General features: G+C 40.5%; 1 protein-coding gene across 1 annotated transcript; it reads right to left on the reverse strand.

Annotated features, from left to right (window-relative positions):
* Positions 1 to 76: 76 nt before the first annotated feature.
* Positions 77 to 16,813, reverse strand: me2 (malic enzyme 2, NAD(+)-dependent, mitochondrial). Its single transcript, XM_085786540.1, has 15 exons — positions 16,602 to 16,813; positions 12,647 to 12,800; positions 8,611 to 8,744; positions 8,315 to 8,464; positions 6,613 to 6,688; positions 6,115 to 6,276; positions 5,784 to 5,997; positions 5,359 to 5,456; positions 4,962 to 5,075; positions 4,709 to 4,820; positions 3,901 to 4,043; positions 3,674 to 3,776; positions 3,516 to 3,586; positions 2,844 to 2,942; positions 77 to 2,653 (listed from the first exon to the last, which is right to left on the reverse strand). The coding sequence occupies exons 2-15, from the start codon at positions 12,758 to 12,760 to the stop codon at positions 2,492 to 2,494; spliced, it is 1,752 nt and encodes a 583-aa protein (XP_085642666.1). The 5' UTR covers positions 12,761 to 12,800; positions 16,602 to 16,813; the 3' UTR covers positions 77 to 2,491.
* Between the last annotated feature and the right edge of the window lie 10,956 nt (positions 16,814 to 27,769).

A 27,769-nucleotide genomic window follows, 5' to 3' on the forward strand; every position in this document is an offset into this window, starting at 1 on the left:
TCAATTACATTACAGCGCCTTGCGGTTAAAGAAGCGGCAACAGTGGTTTTTTTTAAACAAAACAGTAGACAAGGGAGGCAATGTAAAATAAGTTTTATTCTGCACTATAAGATCACTGAAGCAGCACAGGCATGCTGCTCTCTGCATACATACACTAAGGCAACATTACTGTGTACAAAAAATAAACATCAGACGGACAAAGAACACAGCACGACATGAATGCACAGTTTGGTGAAATGAGCAGATCAATCATCGAACCAAGACAGTACGAAAAACAAAGGACTCATACTGGACACTTAAAGTCAGTAACAACAAGATAGACACATGGGATGACACTTGATGAGGTTTAACTGTTATATAATTTCTTTAAAAAACAAAACAAACTAAAGTTATGAGTAGTAAACATTGCTTTAACAATATATTACCTGTTTATAACCAGAAGCTGCAAAGTCTATGAGAAAAAAAGCTGCACGTTGAATGACACACATTTTCATACAAAACAAAACGCTATATTTATATTCATAGTGCTGATGGGTTGTTTCTCAGCTCTGTCTGCAGCATGTTGTAAGGTCTACATTGTGGAACATGGAGTGACTTGAAACACTGAACACTGTGCAGGCACTTCAGTGCAGGAAGTCAGGTCCTAAAACACAGTCCTGAGGTTAAAATATACACAGTGACCAAGCATATATATATTTTTAACATACTTCAGTTACCACCAATGCCCTAATGTAGTTCAATATAAACAGTTCACTATTGACACTTACTGTAAGATAATTAAAGCTGATTTGTTAGCATTGCAGAATTTCTTCATTAGGCTACAAATAAAGATTGTCTGGAACAATCTGTCATCAAGGTACCTCTACCCTTTATGCCAAAAAATATACATTTATAGTGTCCCCAAGAATCTTTTTGAGGCATGGAAACAAGCAGAAATGTCAAGGTCAAAATATGTCCTTTCCCAGCCGGGCTAGTTGGTTAACCATGTTTTGAGGCTAATACTATGATTTTTGACTCGCAGCAACAGTGTCATTTGGCTAGTAAGCTTTAGTTTCCATCTCTAAATACTGGCAAAGTAGATCAGTAAATTCTTCTTCTTATACATCCCGGTAGATCATGTCAGTTAATAGAGACCTAGTCTGCAAGCGTGTTGTCTTGTTGATAATGTTCAATGGAGTGAAACCCACACACCAATCAGCCAACATGCACACTGGGCATGTTTAACACAACTTTATAGAAACTTTCAATGGACAGTCTCACTTTACCACAAAAGTGCTTGTACAGTAAATAAAATATAATTAAAAGGAGGAAATTAACAGTTCATCTAATTTTTTTTTTTAACACTGCACACCTTTCTTTAAATATGTATATTACACTTAAGCAAAATTGTTCATTATTAGGGATAGACTCTTCATACCACAACTCATTAAAGGAGTGTTGATGACTTTGCAAAATATCAAAATACGTCCCACAAAAATAAACGAAAGAAAAAAAAATTCTGAGGAATAAAGCTGTGACGAGAACATTTGAACAAATAAAATGCTGGAGTGGACGTTGGATGTGTTGTCAAGATGCTGGATTCCATGAATGCTGGTAGGTAAAAAATTCATTTCCCTTCATATAATCTAATAGTTTTCTATCAAGAAGTCCTCCTTTAATTACTCGTGTTACTTCTCCCCTGAGTTACATCCCCTTCTTCCTTTTCCACACAAAAGCCAAGCTCTTTAGCCCTCTGCTCTACTGGACTGTTTCTGACCACCAATGTGGCCTTATAAAAGAGAGTCAAACTGAATGTGTTAACACCGGGTATTGGTTGTTCAGTGAAAAGACCAGAGGCCCACTTGATGTGAAAAAGGCAATGAAATCTTTACTCCATGTTGAAACCTGTGCCTTGTAATCTCTAGGCAGCCATCATTATTTCAACTATGGAGTGAAAAACAACCTAAAATACGTGAAAAAGATTTCATGTCAAAAGTGAGGCTCATTCTTAGGTAATTTATGACTTAAAAACATAGTGGACAGAAAACACAAAAACCAATCAAATTGTCCACTATCTATTTAAACCTCCCGTTTGGATAACCTTACAGCATAATCTAACTGAAATTACTTATTTGATGATAATATTATGTCATTTTCTTTTCCAAGCAGAGTAATAAAAATGTATCTCAAGACTTCAACATTGAAAACCAGATTTCAACAATGCCTTTTCCTACCACCAGGTGGCCCACCAGCTTTGTGCAGATTTACTTTGATGCAGAGAAAATTTAAAAAACCTGAAATGTCAAATGTCTTCGTCTTTCCAAGGGCCACTTTCCACTCAACCCATTCACAGATCTCCTAAGACTGCGTTAGTGCAATGCAGTGATATGGAAGCAGTATGCTTGCACAAAAGATAACTTGCCTCAAAAGATCTGTGATTAAGGGGTAAAATGGAAAACAAAGGAAGAGAGTGACATTATGACATGTGGAACGCTGAGGGTTTGTTCCATTACTAGTCAGACTTGGGGCTGAAGCTGACACCTGGCCAATCATATGTATCTGGCAGGAAGGAGTCATAGTTGGTGTTCCAGACAGTAGCCCGTACGAAGCTGTTCTTGTCCAGAGGCTCAGGGTAGCGGAACGCCATGCCTTTGGCATAGACATACTCCACCACCTGTAGATGAAGGAGAACATTTAGCATAGAAACTGACACGATAAACACAAGCAGACAAATAGCTACTACGACCAAAGTGGGTTCTTGAGAAGTTGTATAAAAAATAACTAGCATGATGTTATGGCTTAAAAAGTTTGTCATGCTGTGGTGGAACACGGATAAAAAGCCAGGTCATTTCCAACAGTTTTACCTTGACAGCCATTTGGACAGACACCTCTCTGATCTCGGAGAGAGGAGGATACAACCTGCCTTCTGCCAGTTCTTCATCTGTCAACTGCTCTGCAAGGGTCTGAAAAGAGAATAAGAATCATACTTTTAGGCTGAGGATACATTTCTAACAAAACAGAACTACTACTACTGTTACTCATCTACAGAACGGTGTTTGCCTTTCATAACAGTGTGAAGTCATTATGTATTATGTGGTTTTGATCGAGAAACTTAGATATATTAATTAGACATAAGAAATGTTAGGTCAAGTGATAGAAATGACAGAGTTACAATATCGGTTATAGTAACATCATGCAAGTGACAGTGTCCTCAATATAAACCAGAGTGCTTGCACAAAAAGCATAATGGGTTTTTTTCTCATTAACTGCACTGATTAGTGTTATGAAGTCAAATGCAGCCCAGCAAAGAGGAAGGACACAGATAGAAAAAGTGCAAAGCGGGATCAGTCTTTTCTCATCTGTTAGCAGTTATGCCAGAGTCTAGAAAGAGAGAGGACAGGAGACATCAGAGGGTTAAAGAGGGTTTAGATGAGCATAAGGAGCATTATGCAAACAACACAGAGCCAGCAAGAGAATGCAGAATGGGGTGAGGGCAAGTTTAAAGATGAGAGCGATGGAGAGACAGTCCTTCAGACCTTGGCAGCCTCCAGGAATACTGTGTCACTGATGTGTCTCACTCCACTCAGGATCACAGCCAGGGCCACACCTGCAATGTACATGCCGCATTATGACATGTAGTGTATTGTTCAGTAATAAAGCATTTTCTTACAGTGCCATCTCTCAGGTTGCTTACCTGGGAAGATGTAAGCATTGTTTCCTTGTCCTGGTGTTATGACGCGGCCATCACTCAGAGTCACTGGTCCAAAAGGACTCCCACTGGCAAAAAGACATCTACCCTGTTTAACATAGGAAACAAAAGGAAGAGTGATGACAGGAAACAAGGAAAGGAATAAAAAGATGAGTGAGTTTTAATGCTAACAGAAGGACAGAAAAGAAAAGGCAAAAAGAAAGTTTGTGTACATCAGTGAGTGTGTAGGCATCCTCCGCTGTGCACTCTGCTTTATTGGTTGGGTTACTCAGGGCAAAGATGATTGGTCGTTCATTCAGGGCTCCCATGGCCTTGATGACATCATGGGTGAACAGACGTCCAGCTCCTGACACACCTGAAAGTAGGTGAGAGAAACAGTAGTTGCCGTGGAGCTGTAATCTACTTGTTTCCATAGAATTTAGCACATGCAGCGCTGATTACTGTCATTAAAATTGGAAATTCTCTGCAAAGAAAATTACATAAATATTCCAAATAGTGTTTGCACGATTGAAATCTTTGTCAAAACTTGCCGGTGTGTAGGTTGTTAGCTGTGAGGTTCTTGTGGCCAAGAGCAGGCTTATACCCACAGCCTACACTCGCTGAGTCACACAAGTGATATTCTACCGAGCAGCAAAGGTCGTTTTCTTAAACTTTTCATTATTTTTCAGAACTGATGCTATATTTTTATTTTCGTCTGGTATTTCTTCACTTTTCCTTGGATGTTCATGGTTCTGCAATTCAGTTTCATTTCAGTGTAGCAACAAAATGTGAATGTTTTGACAGGGTATGATTCTTTCTTTGTTTACCCACTATACAGTTGGGATAATGATGGCTCATTACACCGAGTATATATCAAAAATACTAAGAATAGGGTCATATGAGAACATGATAAAAATAGAATTTAACAACTTGAACACATATTTTTCTGTGTTTTTCATAATGAGTTTCAAATTACCAATCCTACACTTTACTGAGAGGCTGCAAAGGTATATGAATACAGAATAGCAACGGGTTCCTTACCAATGATAGCTGTTGGTTGAATGGTATTGACAGCATCAAGGAAGCTCTCTGCATTCCCTGGACTATCATGGACAAATGCCTCTTGATTAGTATCCGTTTCCTGCTGTCTGCCCTGCAGTCACAAACAGGTTACAAATTGATAAACAATATCATAAACGTATTACCCATTGTGCAAACAGCAAGCCAAACAGGAAGCCACACAGACATCTTAATGTATGTTTCAGTTATTAATCTCTGTGCTACAAACACTAACCTTTACTAGTAAGCCATATTTATCATACATCCAGATTTTTTTTCTGGCGTCAGCTTGGCTCATCCCTGTCTCCATCATGGCCATGACAATCAGATTGGCAATTCCAAGGGCAGCCTGAAGAGAAAATAACCTCATTGAGTTAAAACATGATGAATGTCTGTGTTACTACAGCAAAACAGAGAAAGACTTAGCAGTTCTTTTTTGAAGAAAAGGTATGGTGAATACTGAACACAGCAGATTCATAATCTGACCATTAGAATTTCTTATTTTTAGCACCTGCTCTGGCCAGTAGGGGGCAGTATCACTCTTACAAATTGACCTAGAGTGTTATCTTGTTTTAATATGCGGGACAGGGCAAGAAACAAAGCAAAAATCAAGAGGATTTGGTTTGACTGACCTCTCCAGCTCCAAGGAAAAGCACCCGATGTTCAGTGATGGGTTTGCCAATAGCTCTCTGGGCTGCTAACAGACCAGCGAGGGCTACTGATGCAGTGCCTGAAAATACACAGAAGAGCAGAACAGTAAACAATAAAGTCACTGCCTGGAAGACAACAGCACTGTCATCATTTGTTTTAAGGTAAGGTGGCATGGGTGTGTAGATTCACTTCATGACTTTTCTTAGCAATACAATTATCTCTGTTCTTGGTTTAATTTCTGGATAACACAGCTCATTAAATAACTAAATTGTGTTAGAATATGGGCAAAGAAAAAATTGCACACAATATCTTTCATTTGGTGTCCAGAGTAACAGAATGAAATTATCTGTATAACAGTTTACAAAGTAGTAACCGTTTTCAAATTTGTGTGAAGGGTTGTATGTACCTTGGATATCATCATTGAAGGTACAGTATTTCTCCCTGTATTTCCTGAGGAAGCGGAAGGCATTGTGGTTCCCAAAGTCCTCAAACTGGATCAATGTATCCTGTCCATATTTATCCACCACAGCTTCCATAAACTCATCAATCAGATCATCGTAGGCCTGAGAGCGGTCTCGCTTCTGGTATAAGCCCATGTACATTGGATCCTTAAGGAGAGTCTGACAAACAGGAGAGGGTAAATAGATTTTATATTTAATCCTCACTAAAGCACTGACACACACGCACACACACACATATACACAGTAAACAGAAAACATACACCTGGCATTTCCTACCTCATTGTCTGTGCCAACATCTATCACAACAGGCAGACATCTCTCAGGTCGAATGCCAGCACAGGCAGTGTACAGGCAAAGTTTTCCAACTGGGATGCCCATTCCATAAACACCCAGGTCCCCTAATCCTAAAATGCGCTCTCCATCAGTTACTACTACTGCCTATCCACAGAGAGAGAGGGAGAGAGAGAGATTGATGGTTGGAGAGAGGGTGGAAAAGAAGTACAAAAGTCAGCAAAATTGCATATCAACATTTTCCAAGCACATAACTGTGAGGATTACAAAACTGGACCCTTGCCAGGCAAATGTAGGAAATGTGAAAATGTGGATGTGTCATTAAGAAGACTAAGACTCCCCATCACTAACTGTGACCCATTCACATTTGTATCACCATAATATTATCTATAAGTGACTATTGCACACAGTTCATTTCATTTAAGATGGATCAACAGTTAAAGGACGCTTTCACACAATGTCAGGTTTTCAGATACTACTCACTGCAACATTAGTCTCTGGCCAGTTGTCCAGGATGGATCTGATGTGTCCTCTGTCCCGAATGGAGATGAACAAGCCTCTGGTGAGAGAAAGAATATAGTAGTTAACTACTTCAATAAACATGTTGAGAAGTTATCTACAATAAAATAGAAAAAGAAAATCTATATATCCACTGCAAATACTGTACACAGGGTTTAAAATTAGCACCCGCCACTCGCCAAATGCGGGTAAAAATATGATTTGGCGAGTAAAATTATTAGGTCACTCGCCATTGGCCGGCAGCTGGAATATGCCAACTTCACTAGCTATATTGTCATCATAAATGCTGAACAGTGAAACGAACACAGTTTACAGCTACAGGAGATCTACCGACTGTGTTTCGAATGTCAGAGTTGTCCCTCGTTATCCTCCGTGATTCAACATAATGAAAATGTATCACGTTTTCTGCTGTAACGTTCGCGCTCAGTCGGTCATTCAGAGGAGGCGGTCAGAAGCGAGCGACGTTACTGTAGTTTGTGGTAACGTGTTTATGTGGCGACACATCACAATGGTGAGGGGTAGGGTTACCACATGTCCCCGACAATATGGAATCATCCCGTATTTGCAGATTAAATAACCCTGTCCTGTTTTGCATCAATACGGGACCGGGTTTGTCTCGAATTTCCGAGTTCACTTGAATGCAGCATCACCCCACTTGCAACCCTGTGAAGAGGTGCCGACTCTGCCCGTGATCAGCTGAAACTCTGTGTTTTTTGATCACAGACGAGAGTGGCAGAAATTCAAACACTGGGCTCGACAGTGTCAGTGACACTCTGGGCTGTGAAGTAGGCTATACCCCCGCAGCCCCCGCCCGTAAAGCCTTTCCACCGAATCAACGGTCTTTTTTTTTTTTTTACCACAACATGATTCACGTCATGATAACGTCTGTATTTAGGCTGTTCAAACTTCCACAGTCCATAGTTCTCTTTGTTTGATATTTCAAAAGAAAGTTGCATCCTTCTATAGGCTACTGTAGGATAAACAGTAGGCAATCTACATTAAAAAAAAAATACCCCCCCCCTCCCAAAAAAAAAAAAAAAACCTGTGATCATTATTCAGTCTGAATTAAATGTAGGCTAACTCACATCACTAAGCTATATCTTCCTCTGAAAGCCTATTTGTGTAATGTCAGTTGTCATTCCATCAGCTAATCTGATTAAACCTATTTTTTTATATACCGGTATATATTTATTGCAACAATTTAGTTTAGGAGGCAGGTGTGTGTTGTTACTGTAAGATAGCTGCCTAACTATAATGCAATGGGGAAAACACTGCTGATTTTAACGACTTTGTGTTGTGAGCAGTTAAGTGGCCAGTGAAAACATATTTTGGCCGGTAAAATTTTTGACCTACCTGCCATTGGCAGATAGGTCAAAAAGTTAATTTTATACCCTGACTGTACATCTTTAATATTGTGGTATTTCATCAAGGTTTCTGACACAACTTTAATTTAAAATGTCCAAGACCATATTTTATCCACAAGAATCCTCTAAATATTTAAAAGGTTCATAATTTTCAGGGGGCAAAATTTTATTTTGTGTACATCAGGCCAAGCAGAGGGAATGCAGACTACAGGCCTACCACAAATATTTATAATAATATAATATATTTTGTTTCTTTCTTTGTGTGTTAAATATTCACTGTTTTAGTGTTACTGTATTCTTACTTGGGTCTTCTAAAGATGTGTCCATATTGTGTACAGGCCAGGCCTACAGTGGGTGTGTAGACTATTGGCATCAATTCGTCTATGTCTTCCATCAACACCCTATAGAAAAGCCTCTCGTTTCTCTCCTGGATGCCCATCAAGTAGATGTACCTGTGTGGAAAGCAATGAAAAGTTACTGTAAACTGTACACAGTGAGATTTTTAAGATTACTATATTGTCAATACAAATGCTTAAAATTAATATAGGCAAGAGCATTTTGTAGCTTTACTTTCTAATTCTCCAAAACATGCACATACTTCTGCAAAGGATCAGTCATTTTCTTGAGATTTTTCTGAAAGCGCATGGCCTGGACGTCCTGCGTCTCCACTTTGGGAGGCAACAGACCATGTATCCCCAACATCTGTCGCTCTTGTAGAGTGAAAGCCATACCCTGGGGAGGAACACACACACAAAGAAAAAGTAGTGAGTGAAGAGACAAGGAGAATGTAGCTGCATACGACTTACTGTCGGGGAATAATCTTGAGTCAAGTTACCACAGAGTTGAGCAGGCAGCATTGCTATACAATGTACTGTGGCTGTGCAAACACAGTATGTACATAGGGGCTGTTATGTTTTTACACTAACCACTTCAATGCGTCATGTCTGAACTCTTCTCTTTCCATTCCACATGTTTGCCCATATTAAATTAGAGTGTTGCACATGTACACATCTCTGCCGACAGGAAGTGACTAATCAAAACTAATGAGTGAAATGCAGACCATTTGTTAATGGCAAAAAGGCAGGTCCTCCAGTGAAAGCCAGTCTTACAAGCGATAAATCGTTTGCCCTGTAACATTTCCTCCAGTCTTCCTGGAGCCATGAGCCTGTGTATGTGAGCCATTTACAGACACCACTTCACATGTTTCTGGGTTTGAAGTTCAAACACTACTTCTCTCTGCTGCACAGGGTCTGCAGCTTGTGCACATTGCTTTGAAGTTCCATACATAAAACATTCTTCAGCAAAATAAAGCTTTAATCACTGAAGTACTTTTCAGTATCCGTGTTGCATAAAATGTTCACATACTATGGTTCAGTTTTTTTTTCACCAGAGGGCGCAGTGCAGTACTTTTGGGCACTTTGGCAGAACTGACCCATTGACTCTTTGCAGGAGAAACTGATGGATGGGTAATAGGAGGGGGACCATATTGTAATAAATGCACCAGGGGAAAAGAAGAGGAGGAGGTAAGAGAGGAGCGCAGCCTTAAACAAACCAATGAGAAACACTCACTGAAGAAAAGAACAGGGGAGTTGAGGAGGGGGGTGGTTTAAAAACAAAGTGTTTTCATTTTCCTGCAGTATATGAGGGTGTGTGTGTGTGTGTGGGAGGGGTTTACTGGTTCAGTGCTGAATGAAATATGGGCATACCACATGGAATCCATCACATCTGGGGCTGGGGAAGGGGCTGATTATACTGTGACAGCCATGAAAGGTGGGGGGCTCCCGTGGCAAAATGCTGAGTCATGCTGATGGAGCATTTCAGTTCTCTCAGGTCTAGGACTGAGTTCCTCTCAACATCATGCAACAAGCTGAAAACCTGTCTGGTTTCTTCAGATTGTAGTTGTGCTTTTATTGAAGTGTTTTAACTGATTTAAACAGGTGCAACGAGTAGCCAAGCAACTGATAAAAATGTAAAGTTATTTTCTCCTTTGTAGTGTTATGTGTATGTATATGTATTTATTTAATATAACTGGATGCCTGTATGTCCCCTAAAATTCATTCATATGGTCTGGAAACGGTACATAAAAGATTTCAAAGTGTACATTGGATACCGAATCATTGGTTTGAGTCATATTTCTTATTTTATCATTTTTAAATGTTTTTTTAACTGCCCCAAAAAAGATCATCAATCCTGCATTTTACATCAGGATTTTATGATTTTTGTTATGTGGTGAAAATTTGTATTGTGTCAAAAATCAAATTGAGGTAGAAGATCAACAGCCTCATCTTCACTAAATATAAGTCACAAAGATTTTATCTAGCCAACAGTGCAGTGTAATAAACAATGCCTCTCTCTGCAACACTAAGACCTTCATGGTGATGAGACGACAAGAGTTGTGATGATGCAATCAGCTGATGCAAGTCACATCTGTTCTGGCAGATAAAAGTTTTTTTCTACTAAGTAACTAGCGCACTGCTGTTTTTTCATCTCTCTTGCTTTCATTCACTCGTTTTCAGAAGAAAGAAGCTCAAGAGTTTAGCTGACAGACAGCAAAATTGCTCTCAGAAGTAATACATTCAAATGACTGTGGCCTTAAACCTTCCTCTTAAAATGCTTTTACATACTTGAGTTAGTCTTGATAAGCAAAAGAGTTTCTAAATTTGATCAAATGAGTGCAATGGATCATTGCACTCATTTGATCGAGTTTACAAACTCGCCAGAAGTGCAATGTGGACATACAGTATTGGCTGTGCGGACAGTATTTCTAAGGCCACATTAGCCACATGGCCTATGACCAGTTGACATACACGATGGCATTTCTATATTTAGCACCTGTCCAGTCTTGTCTAAGTTTAGCAAAACCTGCAGAGTGAGACTGTGACACTTGAAGCAGGCTTGTGGTACAAATGTCATTTGTAACTTGGCAGGCATGAGATCAAACTCCTTTGAAATTATTTATTGACCTGAAACAACATCAGCTCAGGTGGTAAACAGCCAAACCCAGAGCTAACTCGGGTAACAAAAACGCTCATCTGTTCTGTCAACATTTTCCAGTTCTCCTCCATTCCTTCAAACCTCAAAGAGACTCTGTCCAACACTGTACAGCATTCGTCTGTCATGAGCACTAAATACACTGTACAAAGCAAGTTTCACCAGCTGAACAGTCATGTGGTTTGTGTCAGGTCAAGACCCCATCTTGCTGCAGTCACAGCACTGTTGGGTGTGGTTACAGATGCATGACACGGACAGCCAAGTTTATTTGTACAACACCTTTGAGACAGTAGTCCAGTATGTTTTAGCTGAAGTACGCATACTTTAAAACTCAGCAAAAGGAATATAAAGAGTAAAATGAAATATAAGATAACAAAAGGAAAAGGATGGAAGGCAAAGACCCCTGACGGCAGCATAAATCTCCTTTTTTTCAACCAGACCTTTTCAGCCTTCTGTCAAGTTTATAAACTCAACACTCCTATGAAAAATGACAAGGTGTTAAGTGGTAGATTATGTTGGCATTGGGAAAAGTCTTTAGTAAGGCAAAGTGTTCAGAAAAAATATGGAAGCTTCTTGTCAGTAATTATGGCAACAGTCAAGTCACCATTTCGAAAATAGGAAAGTAAGTTTTAAGTTTTAATCCTGCCTTCAGTACTTTAAAAAAAATGACAACACAGGTACAGCTGCTTAGGAGAGATTAAAATGACAATAGGAATTTGTTGAGCCTGAAAACATTCCCTAAAGGTCTCAATTCAAACCAATCTTAAATTGTCAGAAAGGCCAAGTCTGACAGAGAAGGAAAAATAAACAGCAATCACCAGTCAGCAGCTAGAAAGACTTTTTTTTTCCTTTTTATAGTTTTACAGTTAGTGCCTATTAGCGGCTCGGTGATAAGATTAACTGACGCAACTACTGACTGCACTTTACAATACCATGTTGTTCATACTGTAACATTTCACACTGAACTGTGTAACCTCATGTACTTTTCATTCTCAAAATGACTGTATGTTTGGCAATTGTAATATACAGTATGTGAATGCTACATTTTAGGCTTTCTGTAAAGATATTACACTTCAGGGATTAATTACAATTTCTATCAGACGAAAGAAATCTGAACATATTTATGTCATTAGGATATGAGGGAAAGTAGTCTAATAAAAAAGAGCCAAAATGTCAGAGCCATTGTCTGTCTTTCACACTACAACACACCTCTCTGCTATTCTTATCCTGGGACACAGTGATATTGACACCTCCAAGGAGATAGTGGAACATCAGGGGATTAAAGTGATGGACAAGATGTGTATATGAAGCCAGACTACAGGAGAGGATATTAGTGAAAACTAACTATGACAATTCATGAATAAACATTTTACATGATATATACTCCATGTATGATTTGGAGTCAATTACTTTGCAATCTTTTTTACATTATAATCAAAGGATATGATACAAATTACAATTATCTTGTATACAAAATGCTTGTGCCAATTAGCCTACTTCAAACATGACATAGTTGGCATGAATCTAAGACAAATGGGCTGACGCGCCTTGAGACATGTAAATAGAGCTGCCATCTGTTTAACCACCGTGTCTGATTAAATGCTGACATATGCACACATTTTCAGTGCACACATTTTACTCACTTTGTTGGTTCGGGGGTTGAGCATGAGGGGCTTCCCCTTCTCTTTGGTGTGTGCCCATCTGCAAACAGAGACACAGGGCCTCAAGGACCAGGTTGTCCTCAACCTGGACAGCATGGTGGACAGTCGCTGTTCTGGAAGGTGCACTGGTAGAAAGCTGTAGAGAGAGGAAAGAGAAACTTAACTGCACATGGTTGTCTTATCTATTTTCAGCGTCCCTTTGCTAGGATCATTATAGTGGCATAAGTGGTTGTACATTATGTGTGAGGATAACTTTGAATGTAATTGCGGAGGTTGACTTGTCATAAGATTCCAAGATTAAGAAAAAATCCATTCATGTTGATTTGAATGTTTATGATGCCAATGCCAATGAAACTACTATGTGATGTGGAGTTACTGCTTAAGACCTTAAGTGCACTGCCACCATGACCTTTATACATGACATCATCACACTGTTATCACTCCTTGATACAACATCAACAGCAGACTGTCGACCAACGAACATACACACACTTACAGAAGCCTACAAATGCACTTGGTGTGTAATGATAGTCCCGCAGTCAAGGATTACAAATGCTGATAGCAGTGGTTTGTCATTAATCTGGCTGTGGACAGAAGTGATTTAGTTTAGTGTGTGAACTGAGAAACAAAGCCTTGAAAGATTGTCATAATCCTTTTCCCAATGAGCTCCACATGAAGACATGGTGGCATCAGCCAAAAGAAAGGACAGATGGGCAGAGCAGGCAGATATCATGTAAATGTAACAGGACAAAACTAACAATCACAGAAACCATGTTTCAGCTCACATCTACGAATATGGTATTTTTGGAGTTAAGGATATACAGCGAGCCAATATACAAATGGGCAAAAATGACAGCAATTTCCCTAAAATTGTGTCACATTAATAAGCAAACATTACTGTGCACTCACTGCACACAAGGGCCCCTATCCTACGTTCAGCTGCTGATGGTGGCCTGGAATAGTACCATCATTGTAAGAGCTATGTGATGCATGTGACCCGCACTGATTTGCTGCTATATTGTGTTGTGGTGGGTGCAGAAAGAGGCCACTTGCAGCTCTTCTACACCTCTGTAAGTTACAGACGATTAAGAGAAGGTTTGATCGCCCTTGTAACAATAATTGTAGCAAAGGGAAATGCTCCCTCCTTTCCTGCTGAACTTGCAGCAGAACCAAAGGAAAGAATGAAAAAATTAAAACTGCTGCATGTGATAAAGACAATGCTATCTTGTATTTTGAATGTTATCGTGACCTTACAAAAAGAGCAAAGCAAACCACAAAGGAGATGTAGCCAAAACAATATCTCATCCCAACAATTACAGATGCCAATTTCACTCACTCACTCACTCACTCACTCACTCACTCACTCACTTTATTATTCATTTTATTAACAAGTCCGAATTCCTTTTACTCAACGTCAAGAAACAAACCATAGGATATGCAACCAGACCTTAAGGAAGTTATTTGGGGGATAGCAACGTGCATGCAGTTTCTATTTCTGTTCCTTTAACGATGGCTCCCAGACATATTGCTTTTGAAATACAAGATTCATGAGGAAGCCGTCACCTACAGTAAGTTGTTACAAATAATGTGAACCTACACATGCTGAGAAAAAAAGATGTAATATAACCTGTATTAATTATTTCATGGTCTGGAACAACGTACAGCTGAGCTCAGGTGGCAAAAGACCAAATATGCCCTCTTAATGTGACATCAATCATTCATCTGTGTTGTAAACATTGTCCTGTCCTGCTCCATTCTGCTCTATCCTTCCTTATCCAACCATGCTCATAATACCTATGCAAAACCAATGTAAACAAAACATTCAAATAAGATGCGTCATGTGCTACATACAACGACGGCTTTCTTTTTATGTCAACTGCTGTGTTAAGGCACACACTATGCTGATTTGAAGTACCTCTTAAATACAAAATCATCAGGACACAATGAGTGTGACTTTCCTCTAGTCTGCACTCAAGAGGAAGCACCGTGGTCGGATCACATGCCCCTCTGTTTAACCAAGTGTCTGATGAAAGAAATTGCAAGCATAGCCAGCTGCCTGAGTCGAAGGCGCTTACAACTACATATCAAGGAAACATTAGCTAGAAAGCCACAATAAGCCCTGGTAAAAGTAGAAGACAGTACCGCGGCATCAACAATAAACAGAAATGTTAATGCTCTGTTTGATATTTGAATTTGATATTCACCGGGGTACAGTGCCTCTGTTTTCCAGTCTGTGTTGTACAGTGTACAGGAATATCCTTTGGTTTTGTGCATTTAAATTATGTTTGCCTCTCATTTCTACAACATATTAAGTCTCAGAAGATGAGATCAACCGTTAACATAGTGGAAATACTTCAATCCATTTGCACTTTCTTTTATCCCCTAATGAAATTAATTGCATGTTTTGGACTATTTTGTGTCTGCCAAGAAGGAAGGTTATTCTGGCACAGACACAAAAGCCTGCTTTCTGTAATGAACAACTAGTGTGAACATTTCCCACAGCCAGAAACTAATCTTGAGTTTTGTATTACATCCAATAAAGCTCAGGAAAAAAAAACAGGCAACCACCTGACCTAACCTAGTGTGCGTTTATATTGCTTCACCATTAATCAACATTATGGGAAGCTGGTTATTCTAATTTTGTGCTGAGATCCTAAAGCAAATACAGTACTTGCTGTAGCTTGACCAATCTTAAGTACTCTCAAGAACTGCACCTGACTGAGTAATAGGTTTATTAACCACTTCTTAAATAGGTAAAACTGTGCATTTTACTTCATGTAGGCTACCTCATTTACTAACAAAATCCATTCTTAACAGATGAGGCAAACTGGCGTACAACAGGTGCAGCCTAGCCAGTTTAATATATCTTAAAGTCTTAGTAATAGTGTAAACAGAGAAAATATGTGCAAGCAATGATTGTATTGACTAGAGTAGGCAAAAGATTTCAGACAGGAAATTACTTGCAAACAGACAATACATCCTGCGCTGACAAGCAAACACACACCCATGCTTTCATGAGTAACTTTTTATGGCCTTGGAGGTAAAATTCAGAGGGATCAGAGTACAACAGTCCTTAATCAAAGGAACTCTGACTATTGTTTAGAGATGATTGGTAAGATTGTGTTACCTGAAATGGATAAACAGGGAATAATAATAGTTGCTACACAGGAGGGTGTGACTCTACTGACAGGTGTTATTATTCTCTTTTTCTACTTTGTAGACATACCAGACTGGTGGTTGCAGTGACAGGTAGGCTAGTTCCAGTTTGATGGATTCAAAAGCTGACATTGAACATATTTTAATTGACAATTTGGTGAGTACTGAGTACTAGTCTGAGAAATATTTTTTGCTATTTCTTTGCTGCTGTGTATTATGTGCATTACTATGTATTAACACATACAGCAGAAGTGATTTATAACCACAGTAGGAAGACTTCGTCACACTGTAATAACACTTGACCAATAAGATTAAATGAAAAGGAGGAGGGAATTGATTTGATTGACATCTAAAAATAAATAAATAAATAAATGAAAAAGACTGCAAGGGTAACTCTACAGTGGAAGGCTGATGATTTAGCCTAGCAAACACATATAGCAGCAAAACAACACGCAGCTAACAACTGCTGCAAGCTAGCATGTAGCTAGCTCAGAGGAAACGTTGAAGCAGACTAAGTTGTGTTGGTATTATTACAGCGACCTCGTTAACGACACAGGAGCCGACAGTCCCACTGTTTGTAACTGTTAAACTGACAAAACACATCGACAGGAAACACTTTTTGAGCCTGATGAGATACATGCTGTCATTCATTCAGACCTTCTCCCTCCCCCCCCTCCCGGTCCCTCGCTCGCTCGCTAATTCTTGGCTCAGACAACGGGAACTTCTTCGATGCCACAGACTTTACTCTCTCTTTTTTAAAGACAACACCAGCTCCACTTACCTGCTCTTGAAATGTGTACTACTGCGTTTCCTTCCGCTGACGAAGTTACTGTTTATTGAGCATATTATTTCTGGTGGAGTTCGCTGTTTGAATTGTGTGTGAGGAGGAGACCGCCTGGTTTGTCCCTTGACAGCAGCCACAGATGCAGCAGCAGAGTGGTGGTGAGAAGAGGAGACTCACGCAGTGTCGAGGAACTTGGCCGCTCATCCAATCACATGCTGGGATTTCCTCCACGCTTACCGTAATGACGGCAACACGCGCAACATTTTTGGAGGGGAGTCAGTTTATTCGTAATTACTGTAAAAGGAGGTTATCATATTAGATATTAAGCTATAAGTCTCGTTTTGTCTCTTCACTTGTCTGATTTTTGTCTTGTTTTTAAACGTTGATCATACAGACAGTAGCTAATTTATTTAAATGCATTTATTAGCTAATCATTTCTTGGACAAATCTTTTAGGCACTAAAAGAGAATTGATGCTTTTAAAAACTCTATCTAGGCTATTATAAGATATATAATATTTTTTAGGCTCTTTTTAGCTCACAAAAGATATAATAACAGATAGGCTAATAGACAATATACCAGACAAAACAGATAATAATGGACAAAAGATGATTACAGACAAAAACTAGAATGCTGAAAGCCATTGCTGAACCATGCTGAATTAGCAGAATAAATTGACAAAGAAATGCGGAATGGCATACAAGAAACATGTCCAAGGAGGGAATTGAACCCACAACCTTCAGTACATCAGCCCACTGACCCAACCACTTCACCATAGTTAGATTGAATGAGAGAAGAGTAAAAGAAATCCATGTATAAGAGGTCACTGACTTCTGAAGAGAGGTTGAGACTTTGATGAATGTGAGATTTTTCAATGATGCTTAAAAGAAAGAAAGAAAAGAGCATAAATGAGCCATTAGAAGTTTGTCTACAGATGAGGATTTGAATGAAGTCTCTATCAGAAAGTACCACATGAATGAGGCAGGAATCGAACCCATGGCCTCATGATCAATAAACCTTTACTCTGCCATTTCACCACAGAGAGCACACACCTAAACATGTTGTCATTGATTGTGATGATGTGCTGCAAACTGTGGCGCTTAACGAACACCTGTAACCAATTGAAGGTGGGGGAGGGGAGCAGAATTCAACATAACATAACAAGAGTGCCACTCTTGGATTTGAACCAGTGACCTTGAGGTTGGCAAGCAGCCACCTTACCCATTGGACTACAGACAGAGCTGTGGAGAAGGGAGGTTGAGACTTTGATGAATGTGAGATTTTTCAATGATACTTAAAAAAAAAAAAAAGAAATGAGCCACAACAAGTAAGTAGAGGACCTTTTTTGTGACTTGTGACTATTTTTTGATGAAATCAAACAAAGTATAATGCCCATTCCAGCGAATTAAAAAGTTGAGCTCCTGCTACTCTGCTGTGAAATAAATTGCATTGGGCTGAATGGCAGAGAGAGAGGAGGAGGGAGAAGAAGAGGGGGAGGAGGGAGAAGAGGAGGAGGGAGGAAGGAAGGAGAAGAAGAGGAGGGAGAGGAGGAGGAGGGAGGAAGGAAGGAGAAGAAGAGGAGGAAGAGGGAGAGAAAGAAGGCGGAAGGAGGGAGAAGAAGAGGAGGAGGGAGAGGAGGAGAACGAGGGAGGAAGGGGGAGAAGAGGAGGAAGAGGGAGGAAGGAGGGAGAAGAAGAGGAGGAGGGAGAGGAGGAGGGAGAAGAAGAGGAGGAGGAGGAGAGAGGAGGGAGAAGAAGAGGAGGGAGAGGGAGAGAAAGAAGGCGGAAGGAGGGAGAAGAAGAGGAGAAGGAGGAAGAGGAGGAGGAAGAGGGAGAGAAAGAAGGCAGAAGGATGGAGAAGAAGAGGAGGGAGAGGAAGAGGGAGGAAGGAGGGAGAAAAAGAGGAGGAGGAGGAAAGTGAACTTGGTGGAGACATGAAATGATGTGGTAATGGTTTAATTCAACCAGTTACTCTTTCTAAAAAATATGTTGATGTTCATCTGGCCTCTAAAAAATAGAGGAGGACCAACCTCCTCTGACTCTATGGACCAGCACATAGCCAGAACAATACAAGTACAATAGTTGATCACCACAAAACCCCTCCATGTGCTAATGATCTGATTGAATACACCTGTGTGGCAGCCTGCACCATGGTGACTAACTGCTTACCTTTTACTGGGTGGCACTGGGTGGCACTGGGTGTGTGTGTGTGTGTGTGTGTGTGTGTGTGTGTGTGTGTGTGTGTGTGTGTGTGTGTCTTGATGGCCACCTGCACAACAGAGCAGGAGCAGAACAGTCAGTTTTGAGCTCGGTGCAGCTCTCCTAATGACAGCCAAAAAACAGAGAACCGTACCTCTTATCAGAATGTGGTAGAGACTATCTGCGCAAGGAGACCTTCCTGAGCACATTGATGTGCATTAAATGTTTGTAGGACAAATACTTTTCTTGCCGTCGCAAGGTAGAAAAGGGGGGCATTTCTGTTTTTCTAAAAAAATCAGCTCCTACTTTTCTATTGAAGTGGATGAGCCACTGGAGCGGGTCTAGCTGCACAATTAGGCTCATAGAGACAATTCTGTAAGTCTGTCTGCTGTTTTGAGCACATCAGATGAGACACGACAAGTGTGGCTACAAACCGGTGAGGAAATCATGTGTCTAGAGTTTAATTTGTGGCCGTGCTGGCAATTTATCCAGAAAAAATCCTGAATGTTTTTTCGATCCCTCTCACTCTAACGATGATGTCACTCACTCTGACCCAACCCCATACACACTCATTGAAAAGTGTGAAATCTGTCAGAAATCCTCATGTGCTTTTAAAGGATTTATCTCAAAAACGGTACAAGCTATGAAAAAGTTGTAAATACAGGATGAATACATTAGAAGTTTGTCTACAGCTCAGAATTTGAATGAAGTCTCTAGCTGAAAGTATGTGGACGCTTTAAAGGCTGAAAGAAGTAAGAAGATTTGAAGAGTTTCAAGACTGTTCCAATGCATTCTCTATGGGGAAAAAAAAATCAGAACTAGAAAAAACATTTCCAAGAATGGAAATGGTGTGAATGCTGAAAGCAATGCTGAATAAGCTGAAGAAATTGTTGAAACAATGCTGAATGAGCTGAAGAAAGAAAGAAAGAAGAAAAGGACAGAAGGAAAGAAAGAAAATGGGAAGGGTAGATGGCAGGGTTCGACAATAACGGTTGCCCGATTGCCCGGGGCAAGTAAAAATTACCGGCGGGCAGGTAGAACCTGCGCGGACACCGACTCAGATTTTATTATTTTTTTATTTTCTGACTTTTTATGCATTTATTTTGAAAGGACAGCTGGAGAGAGACGGGGGGAGAGGGAGAGAGTGAGAGGGGGGGGGTTGACGCGGAGCAAAGGGACTGTCAGCTGGGTCGCTGCAGCGGGTGCTCTACCAGGTGAGATAGGCTGTACGTCGCTCGCGGCTCGCCGTATTTAATCGGCGATTTCACCGAGCATTTCACTGACGGTGAGCGGCCTGACGCTGCTTCATTAACGCTGCCGCTGTTTCAGACTCGGGGCAGACGCACGCAACAGTCACCCGTTACCGTTACCATACCGACGAGCTAACGTGCCCTTTTTAGGTTATAATCCTGTTGTCAATAAACACACGTGGAGACGGCGCTTCAATCAGGGGTGTGAAACATGCGGCCCGCGGGCCAAAACCGGCCCAAAAGTGGGTCCAATCCGGCCCTCAGCAAGTGTGAAAATTTTTAATTGCACATATTTTTATCAAGAAATTTCAGGTGGTTCATAATATGTTTTGTAAAAGGATAGTTCATTAACTGTAAACATCTTAATAATGTACTAAAACAGAGGAAAAATAAAAAAAAATTAAAATATATGTATAGGCTATCATGCTATTGTTTTACTGGTTAGGCCTACTTGAGATCAAATTGTGCTGTTTGTTACCCCTGAACTAAATTGAGTTTGAGACCCCTGTGATTGGCTGTTTGCCTGTCACTGTTGTTTCAATGTCCCACATCCTTGAGTTTTACAGGGGCAACTCAATAAACTAGAGTAACATGGAAAAGTCTAGGCTATTTCCAGTAGTAGCCCCAACCAAGTATTGAGAGCATATAGATGGACATGAACATTTTCATATTAAAAATTATTTTTTAAATTGGTCTTTTCTAATATATATATATTTTTTAGATACTGCATTAATACTGAAGCTAAATTGTCCACTGCAGCATGTGAATGCAATGAAAAGAATAAAATCTGATTGGAGGAGCCAGCTATCTGTTAAAATGTTGTCCAGGTTAATGTTTTTAGCCATTAAAAGGCCTTTCAGTTCAAGATTTCAACTGTGATCGGGCATTAAACAGGTGGCTCACCTGTTCAGATAGGGCATGGAGGGTGTAACTGCTACTGGTCAAATAATGTGAAATAGCAGTTAATTTTACATGTCTGCAATGATTGCCATTTAAATGCAATTATAGATAATAATAAATACTGCTTTCTGAAGAAAGAAGTGTTGTGTAGTGTTGTGTATAGTCAACAGGAAGGATTTTAGTAAGATATAAGTCATGAGCGAAAGTATGCACCACACAACCAGAAAAAAAAAACCTAGACAGGGCAAGTAAGAATTTAGATGGGGCAAGTAGATTTGAAAAGTACTTGCCTGACAGGGCAAGTACGAAAAAACCTTAATGTCGGACCCTGGATGGAGAAAGAAAGAAAGAACAAAAGGACAGAAAGAAAGAAGACACAGAGAGAAGGGTAGATAGAGAAAGAAAAAGGTAAGAAAAACAGAATAATAGAACATAAAGAGAATAGAGAATGAATGAAAGAGACAGAGGAGTAGTAAGAAAGAAGGAAAGATATTGGGGTGGACAAATGAAAGAGAGAGATATACAGAGAGCAGTAGAAAGAAAGAAAGAAAGAAATGGGGTAGAAACATAGAAAGAGAAAAGGAGTAGAAAGAAAAACAGAAAGAAACAAAGAAGTAAAAAGAAATGGGGTGAAAGAAAGAAAGAAGAAAAAGAGAGAGGGGGATGATAGATAGAAAGAGGTAGATGGATGGATGGATAGGGAGGGAAAGATAGAAAGAAGTTATGTAAAATACAAATGAAGGAGTAAAAGAAAGAAAGAAAAAGAGAGAAAAAAAGAGACAAAGGGTTTATAGATAGATAGATAGATAGATAGATAGATAGATAGATAGATAGATAGATAGATAGATAGATAGATAGATAGATAGATAGATGTTAAAAGCTGCGTCCTATGTCCCAGGCTCCACCTGTAATTGTACTACTATTAATAGAGTTAGAAAGACTAAACGTCTGAACTTAAATTCATGAGAAAAATATAAATTGTTGGAGATTAACATCAAAAGTATAAAATAATTGAGAGGTTGATGAATGTGAGCTGAAAACCTGTGTGTGTGTGTGTGTGTGTGTGTGTGTGTGTCTGACGGTCTCTCTGTCTGCGTGTACATGTGCAGAAAGCCACAGAACTCCTCTCTCCCTAATGATCTGATTGATTGGCAGCCTGCCCTCAGAAGTTACCATGGCGACTCAACTAACTGCTTACATTTTACTGTGTGGAACAGTGTTGTGTTTGTGTATGTGTATGTGTGCATGTGTGACTGTGTGTGAGTGTCTGTGTGTGTCTGTCTGTGTGAGTGTGATGCCTGTGTTTGTGCGTGGACATCCTCTGTCAGTCTGGTTTATCATGTGTGTGTGTGGGGCTGTGTTTAAAAACATCTTAACGAGCGGCCAGGCTGCACCTGACCTGTTCTATAAATAGACTTTGATAACGAGCTGGCCGCTACAGCTTGACCAACTGCACACAGAGCAGAGCAGAGCAGAGCAGAGAGATTTGTGCTCTGAGCAGCTTCCGAAAACAGCCCAGAAAAAGAGAACCGTACCTCTTATCAGAATGTGGCCATGACTACTGGGGGCAAGGAGACCTTCCTGAGCACATTGATGTGCATTAAATCTTTGTAGGGCAAAAACTTTTCTCAGGGTCGCAAGGTAGAAAAGGGGGGCATTTCTGTTTTTCTAAAAAAATCAGCTCCTACTTTTATATTGAAGTGGATGAGCCACTGGAGCGGGTCTAGCTGCACAATTAGGCTCATAGAGACAATTCTGTAAGTCTGTCTGCTGTTTTGAACACATCAAATGAGACACGACAAGTGTGGCTACAAACCAGTGAGGAAATCATGTGTCTAGAGTTTAATTTGTGGCCGTGCTGGCAATTTATCCAGAAAAAATCCTGAATGTTTTTTCGATCCCTCTAGCGATGATGTCACTCACTCTAAGCCCTGCTCGTTAGACGCAACACACACCCATTATAAAGCTGGATTTTGTCAAAACCTTAATGATTTTAAAGCGGCCAAATATCAGAGACTGTTGAAGATATCAATAAGCTGAGTCATAGAGGAATACTTAAAAAGTTTGTCTACAGCTCAGAATTTGAATGAAGTCTCTAGCTGAAAGTATGTGGACACTTTAAAGGCTGAAAGAAGTAAGAAGATTTGAAGAGTTTCAAGACTGTTCCAATGCATTCTCTATGGGGAAAAAAAAATCAGAAATAGTTGAATATTGCAAAAAGTATGAATAGTTGAAAAGAGAAAAGACATAGCACACCTGTCCCGAAAAGGCTGAACATTTTGATATTTGAATTGTTGAAATAGCACAAAGTATGAAGGACTAGTTACATGACGAAGAAAGGCAGAAAATGGCCGAACCGAATAACAATAGTGTGAATGCTTCCAGCATTCACACTAAATAGTTGAATATTGCAAAAAGTATGAATAGTTGAAAAGAGAAAAGACATAGCACACCTGTCCCGAAAAGGCTGAACATTTTGATATTTGAATTGTTGAAATAGCACAAAGTATGAAGGACTAGTTACATGACAAAGAAAGGCAGAAAATGGCCGAACCGAATAACAATAGTGTGAATGCTTCCAGCATTCACACTAACTAGGTCTGGTTGGTGTGAACAGTGTTTGCCTTCAAAACAGCACCACCTCTTCTTCAGAGAGTTGCACACAGTTTTTTTTTATGGTAGTAGGCTACTTGGCAGGTGGATTGTTCTGAGGGTCTTGGAGAACTTTCAGGCTGGCGGAGAAATTCAGGCTTCCTCACTGTCTTCTATCTCTGTTAGACTGACTCAGTTATGTTGAGATCTGGACACTGCGGGGGCTCCACCATCTGTTGCAGGGTTCATTAGGGCCACGGGCAATCGCACCGGGCACTGGTCCCAACAGCTATGAAATAGCTGCAGGGACCAGTGCTGTTATTGTGTGGATTTTTTCTTCTTATTAGTGTGAATGCTGGAAGCATTCACACTATTGTTATTCGGTTCGGCCATTTTCTGCCTTTCTTCGTCATGTAACTAGTCCTTCATACTTTGTGCTATTTCAACAATTCAAATATCAAAATGTTCAGCCTTTTCGGGACAGGTGTGCTATGTCTTTTCTCTTTTCAACTATTCATACTTTTTGCAATATTCAACTATTTCTGATTTTTTTTTCCCCATAGAGAATGCATTGGAACAGTCTTGAAACTCTTCAAATCTTCTTACTTCTTTCAGCCTTTAAAGTGTCCACATACTTTCAGCTAGAGCAGGGGTCTCAAACTCCCGGCCCGGGGGCCACATCCCGCCCGCGGCCCCCCTACATCTGGCCCGTGTCTTGACGTGAAAAGTAGGAAAGGCTGTCAAAGTTAATGCCTTAATGCAAAATGCTTTTAACGGCCCTATTTTTTTTATGCGCAATTAATGCGCTAACCTCGGGCCGCTCGTAGTTGGGGGAAACAGAGAAGCTGCCTTCTCCAGACGTGATCACAGGTAGGCAGTGTGTGCATGTCTGTGTGTGTGAGTTACTACAGTTAGCGCGACACTCCCGTCCCCCGGATATTTCTGCAGCTGGATTCACATGATCCGGTCTGAGACATGAAACTCGTGGACTGAGGAGTCTCTGCTGCTCTCTGCACGTCACACCGACCATCGTGCATTTGCACTGTGAGGAGTCGCTCTGCTCCGTGGTCCCGGTGTCTCATACACAAACACTGATAATCCACTGCAACATGTTGCTGTTGCTGTTGTTGCCGTTGTTGTGGTTGTGCGCGACGTAGCGCTGCCGCTTCGACTAGCGAGTCCCCCCCCCCCCCCCCCAATCTCCCGTTCATTCAGCCTGGTGAGGGAGGGAGGGAGGGGTGGAGGGGGGTGGTGTGTGTGTGCGTGTGGGAGGGGTGGGGGGTCTTATGATGCAGAAAACTTGCATATGTTTTTTCTCCTCATGTTCCTACACTAGAGAACTTGTTCTTCTTGTCACCAAACGGCTGCTCTCTCTCTGACAGCTGATAATACCAAATACCATGAAAATGGTATTTGGAAAGCATGGAAAGCATAAGAAACGTCCAGATCTGGATGTTTCTTATGCTTTCCATTCATCTTGCTGGTATTTCAAGCAAAAAAGAAAAATACTATGTGATTAACTCAGGAAATTAAAGGATTACAAATTTTAATCGTTTGACAGCCCTAATTATTGTACAATATTTGAAAATAGACCCCGTTTTCAGAAATATTTGTGATTTTTTTTAATATTCGTCTTGAAAACTTTAGTGGCCCTCCACTGAGATGACAGTGCCAGCAGTGGCCCCCAGCTCATTTGAGTTTGAGACCCCTGAGCTAGAGACTTCATTCAAATTCTGAGCTGTAGACAAACTTTTTAAGTATTCCTCTATGACTCAGCTTATTGATATCTTCAACAGTTTCTGATATTTGGCCGCTTTAAAATCATTAAGTTTTTTGACAAAATCCAGCTTTATAATGGGTGTGTGTTGCGTCTAACGAGCAGGGCTTAGAATGAGTGACATCATCGCTAGAGTGAGAGGGATCGAAAAAACATTCAGGATTTTTTCTGGATAAATTGCCAGCACGGCCACAAATTAAACTCTAGACACATGATTTCCTCACTGGTTTGTAGCCACACTTGTCGTGTCTCATTTGATGTGTTCAAAACAGCAGACAGACTTACAGAATTGTCTCTATGAGCCTAATTGTGCAGCTAGACCCGCTCCAGTGGCTCATCCACTTCAATATAAAAGTAGGAGCTGATTTTTTTAGAAAAACAGAAATGCCCCCCTTTTCTACCTTGCGACCCTGAGAAAAGTTTTTGCCCTACAAACATTTAATGCACATCAATGTGCTCAGGAAGGTCTCCTTGCCCCAGTAGTCATGGCCACATTCTGATAAGAGGTACGGTTCTCTTTTTCTGGGCTGTTTTCGGAAGCTGCTCAGAGCACAAATCTCTCTGCTCTGCTCTGCTCTGTGTGCAGTGGCCAGCTGTTGGGGCCAACTCGTTATCAAAGTCTATAAATAGAACAGTGCAGGTGCAGCCTGGCCGCTCGTTAAAATCGCCTGTTTGGTTTTTGGTCATTTTCTCCAAAACCACCGGCCTGATTTCAACCAAACCTTCTGCGTTGGACTCCCCTCGGACCCCCAGATGATATATCCGAGTTTGGAGAAATTTTAATTTTTGGTAAAAAAAAAAATAACGTAAGCCGCGCGCCTGTCGTCTTTTTAAAATCGCCTGTTTGGTTTTTGGTCATTTTCTCCAAAACCACCGGCCCGATTTCAACCAAACCTTCTGCGTTGGACTCTCCTCGGACGCCCAGATGATATATCCGAGTTTGGAGAAATTTGAAGAAATTTTAATTTTTGGTCAAAAAAAAAAAAACGTAAGCCGCGCGCCTGTCGTCTTTTTAAAATCGCCTGTTTGGTTTTTGGTCATTTTCTCCAAAACCACCGGCCCGATTTCAACCAAACCTTCTGCGTTGGACTCCCCTCGGACCCCCAGATGATATATCCGAGTTTGGAGAAATTTTAATTTTTGGTCCAAAAAAAAAAACGTAAGCCGCACGCCTGTCGTCTTTTTAAAATCGCCTGTTTGGTTTTTGTTCATTTTCTCCAAAACCACCGGCCCGATTTCAACCACACCTTCTGCGTTGGACTCCCCTCGGACCCCCAGATGATATATCCGAGTTTGGAGAAATTTTAATTTTTGGTCCAAAAAAAAAAAAACGTAAGCCGCGCGCCTGTCGTCTTTTTAAAATCGCCTGTTTGGTTTTTGGTCATTTTCTCCAAAACCACCGGCCCGATTTCAACCAAACCTTCTGCGTTGGACTCCCCTCGGACCCCCAGATGATATATCCGAGTTTGGAGAAATTTGAAGAAATTTTAATTTTTGGTCAAAAAAAAAAAGCCGCGCGCCTGTCGTCTTTTTAAAATTGCCTGTTTGGTTTTTGGTCATTTTCTCCAAAACCACCGGCCCGATTTCAACCAAACCTTCTGCGTTGGACTCCCCTCGGACCCCCAGATGATATATCCGAGTTTGGAGAAATTTGAAGAAATTTTAATTTTTGGTCCAAAAAAAAAAAACGTAAGCCGCGCGCCTGTCGTCTTTTTAAAATCGCCTGTTTGGTTTTTGGTCATTTTCTCCAAAACCACCGGCCCGATTTCAACCAAACCTTCTGCGTTGGACTCCCCTCGGACCCCCAGATGATATATCCGAGTTTGGAGAAATTTGAAGAAATTTTAATTTTCGGTCAAAAAAAAAAAAACGTAAGCCGCGCGCCTGTCGTCTTTTTAAAATCGCCTGTTTGGTTTTTGGTCATTTTCTCCAAAACCACCGGCCCGATTTCAACCAAACCTTCTGCGTTGGACTCCCCTCGGACCCCCAGATGATATATCCGAGTTTGGAGAAATTTGAAGAAATTTTAATTTTTGGTCCAAAAAAAAAAAACGTAAGCCGCGCGCCTGTCGTCTTTTTAAAATCGCCTGTTTGGTTTTTGGTCTTTTTCTCCAAAACCACCGGCCCGATTTCAACCAAACCTTCTGCGTTGGACTCCCCTCGGACCCCCAGATGATATATCCGAGTTTGGAGAAATTTGAAGAAATTTTAATTTTTGGTCAAAAAAAAACAAAACGTAAGCCGCGCGCCTGTCGTCTTTTTAAAATCGCCTGTTTGGTTTTTGGTCATTTTCTCCAAAACCACCGGCCCGATTTCAACCAAACCTTCTGCGTTGGACTCCCCTCGGACCCCAGATGATATATCCGAGTTTGGAGAAATTTTAATTTTTGGTCAAAAAAAAAAAAACGTAAGCCGCGCGCCTGTCGTCTTTTTAAAATCGCCTGTTTGG

Source organism: Trachurus japonicus, chromosome 9 (genome assembly GCF_045865225.1).
Source record: "Trachurus japonicus isolate A0001 chromosome 9, Traja_1.0".
Taxonomy (NCBI): domain Eukaryota; kingdom Metazoa; phylum Chordata; class Actinopteri; order Carangiformes; family Carangidae; genus Trachurus; species Trachurus japonicus.

Coding starts and splice junctions, on each gene's coding strand:
- me2 (XM_085786540.1), bottom strand. CDS start 12,760: ATGCTGTCCAGGTTGAGGACAACCTGGTCCTTGAGGCCCTGTGTCTCT. Junction 5,076..5,358: donor TTTTCCTTGGAGCTGGAGAG/GTCAGTCAAACC, acceptor TTTTCTCTTCAG/GCTGCCCTTGGAATTGCCAA. Junction 3,777..3,900: donor ATGCCTACACACTCACTGAT/GTACACAAACTT, acceptor TATGTTAAACAG/GGTAGATGTCTTTTTGCCAG.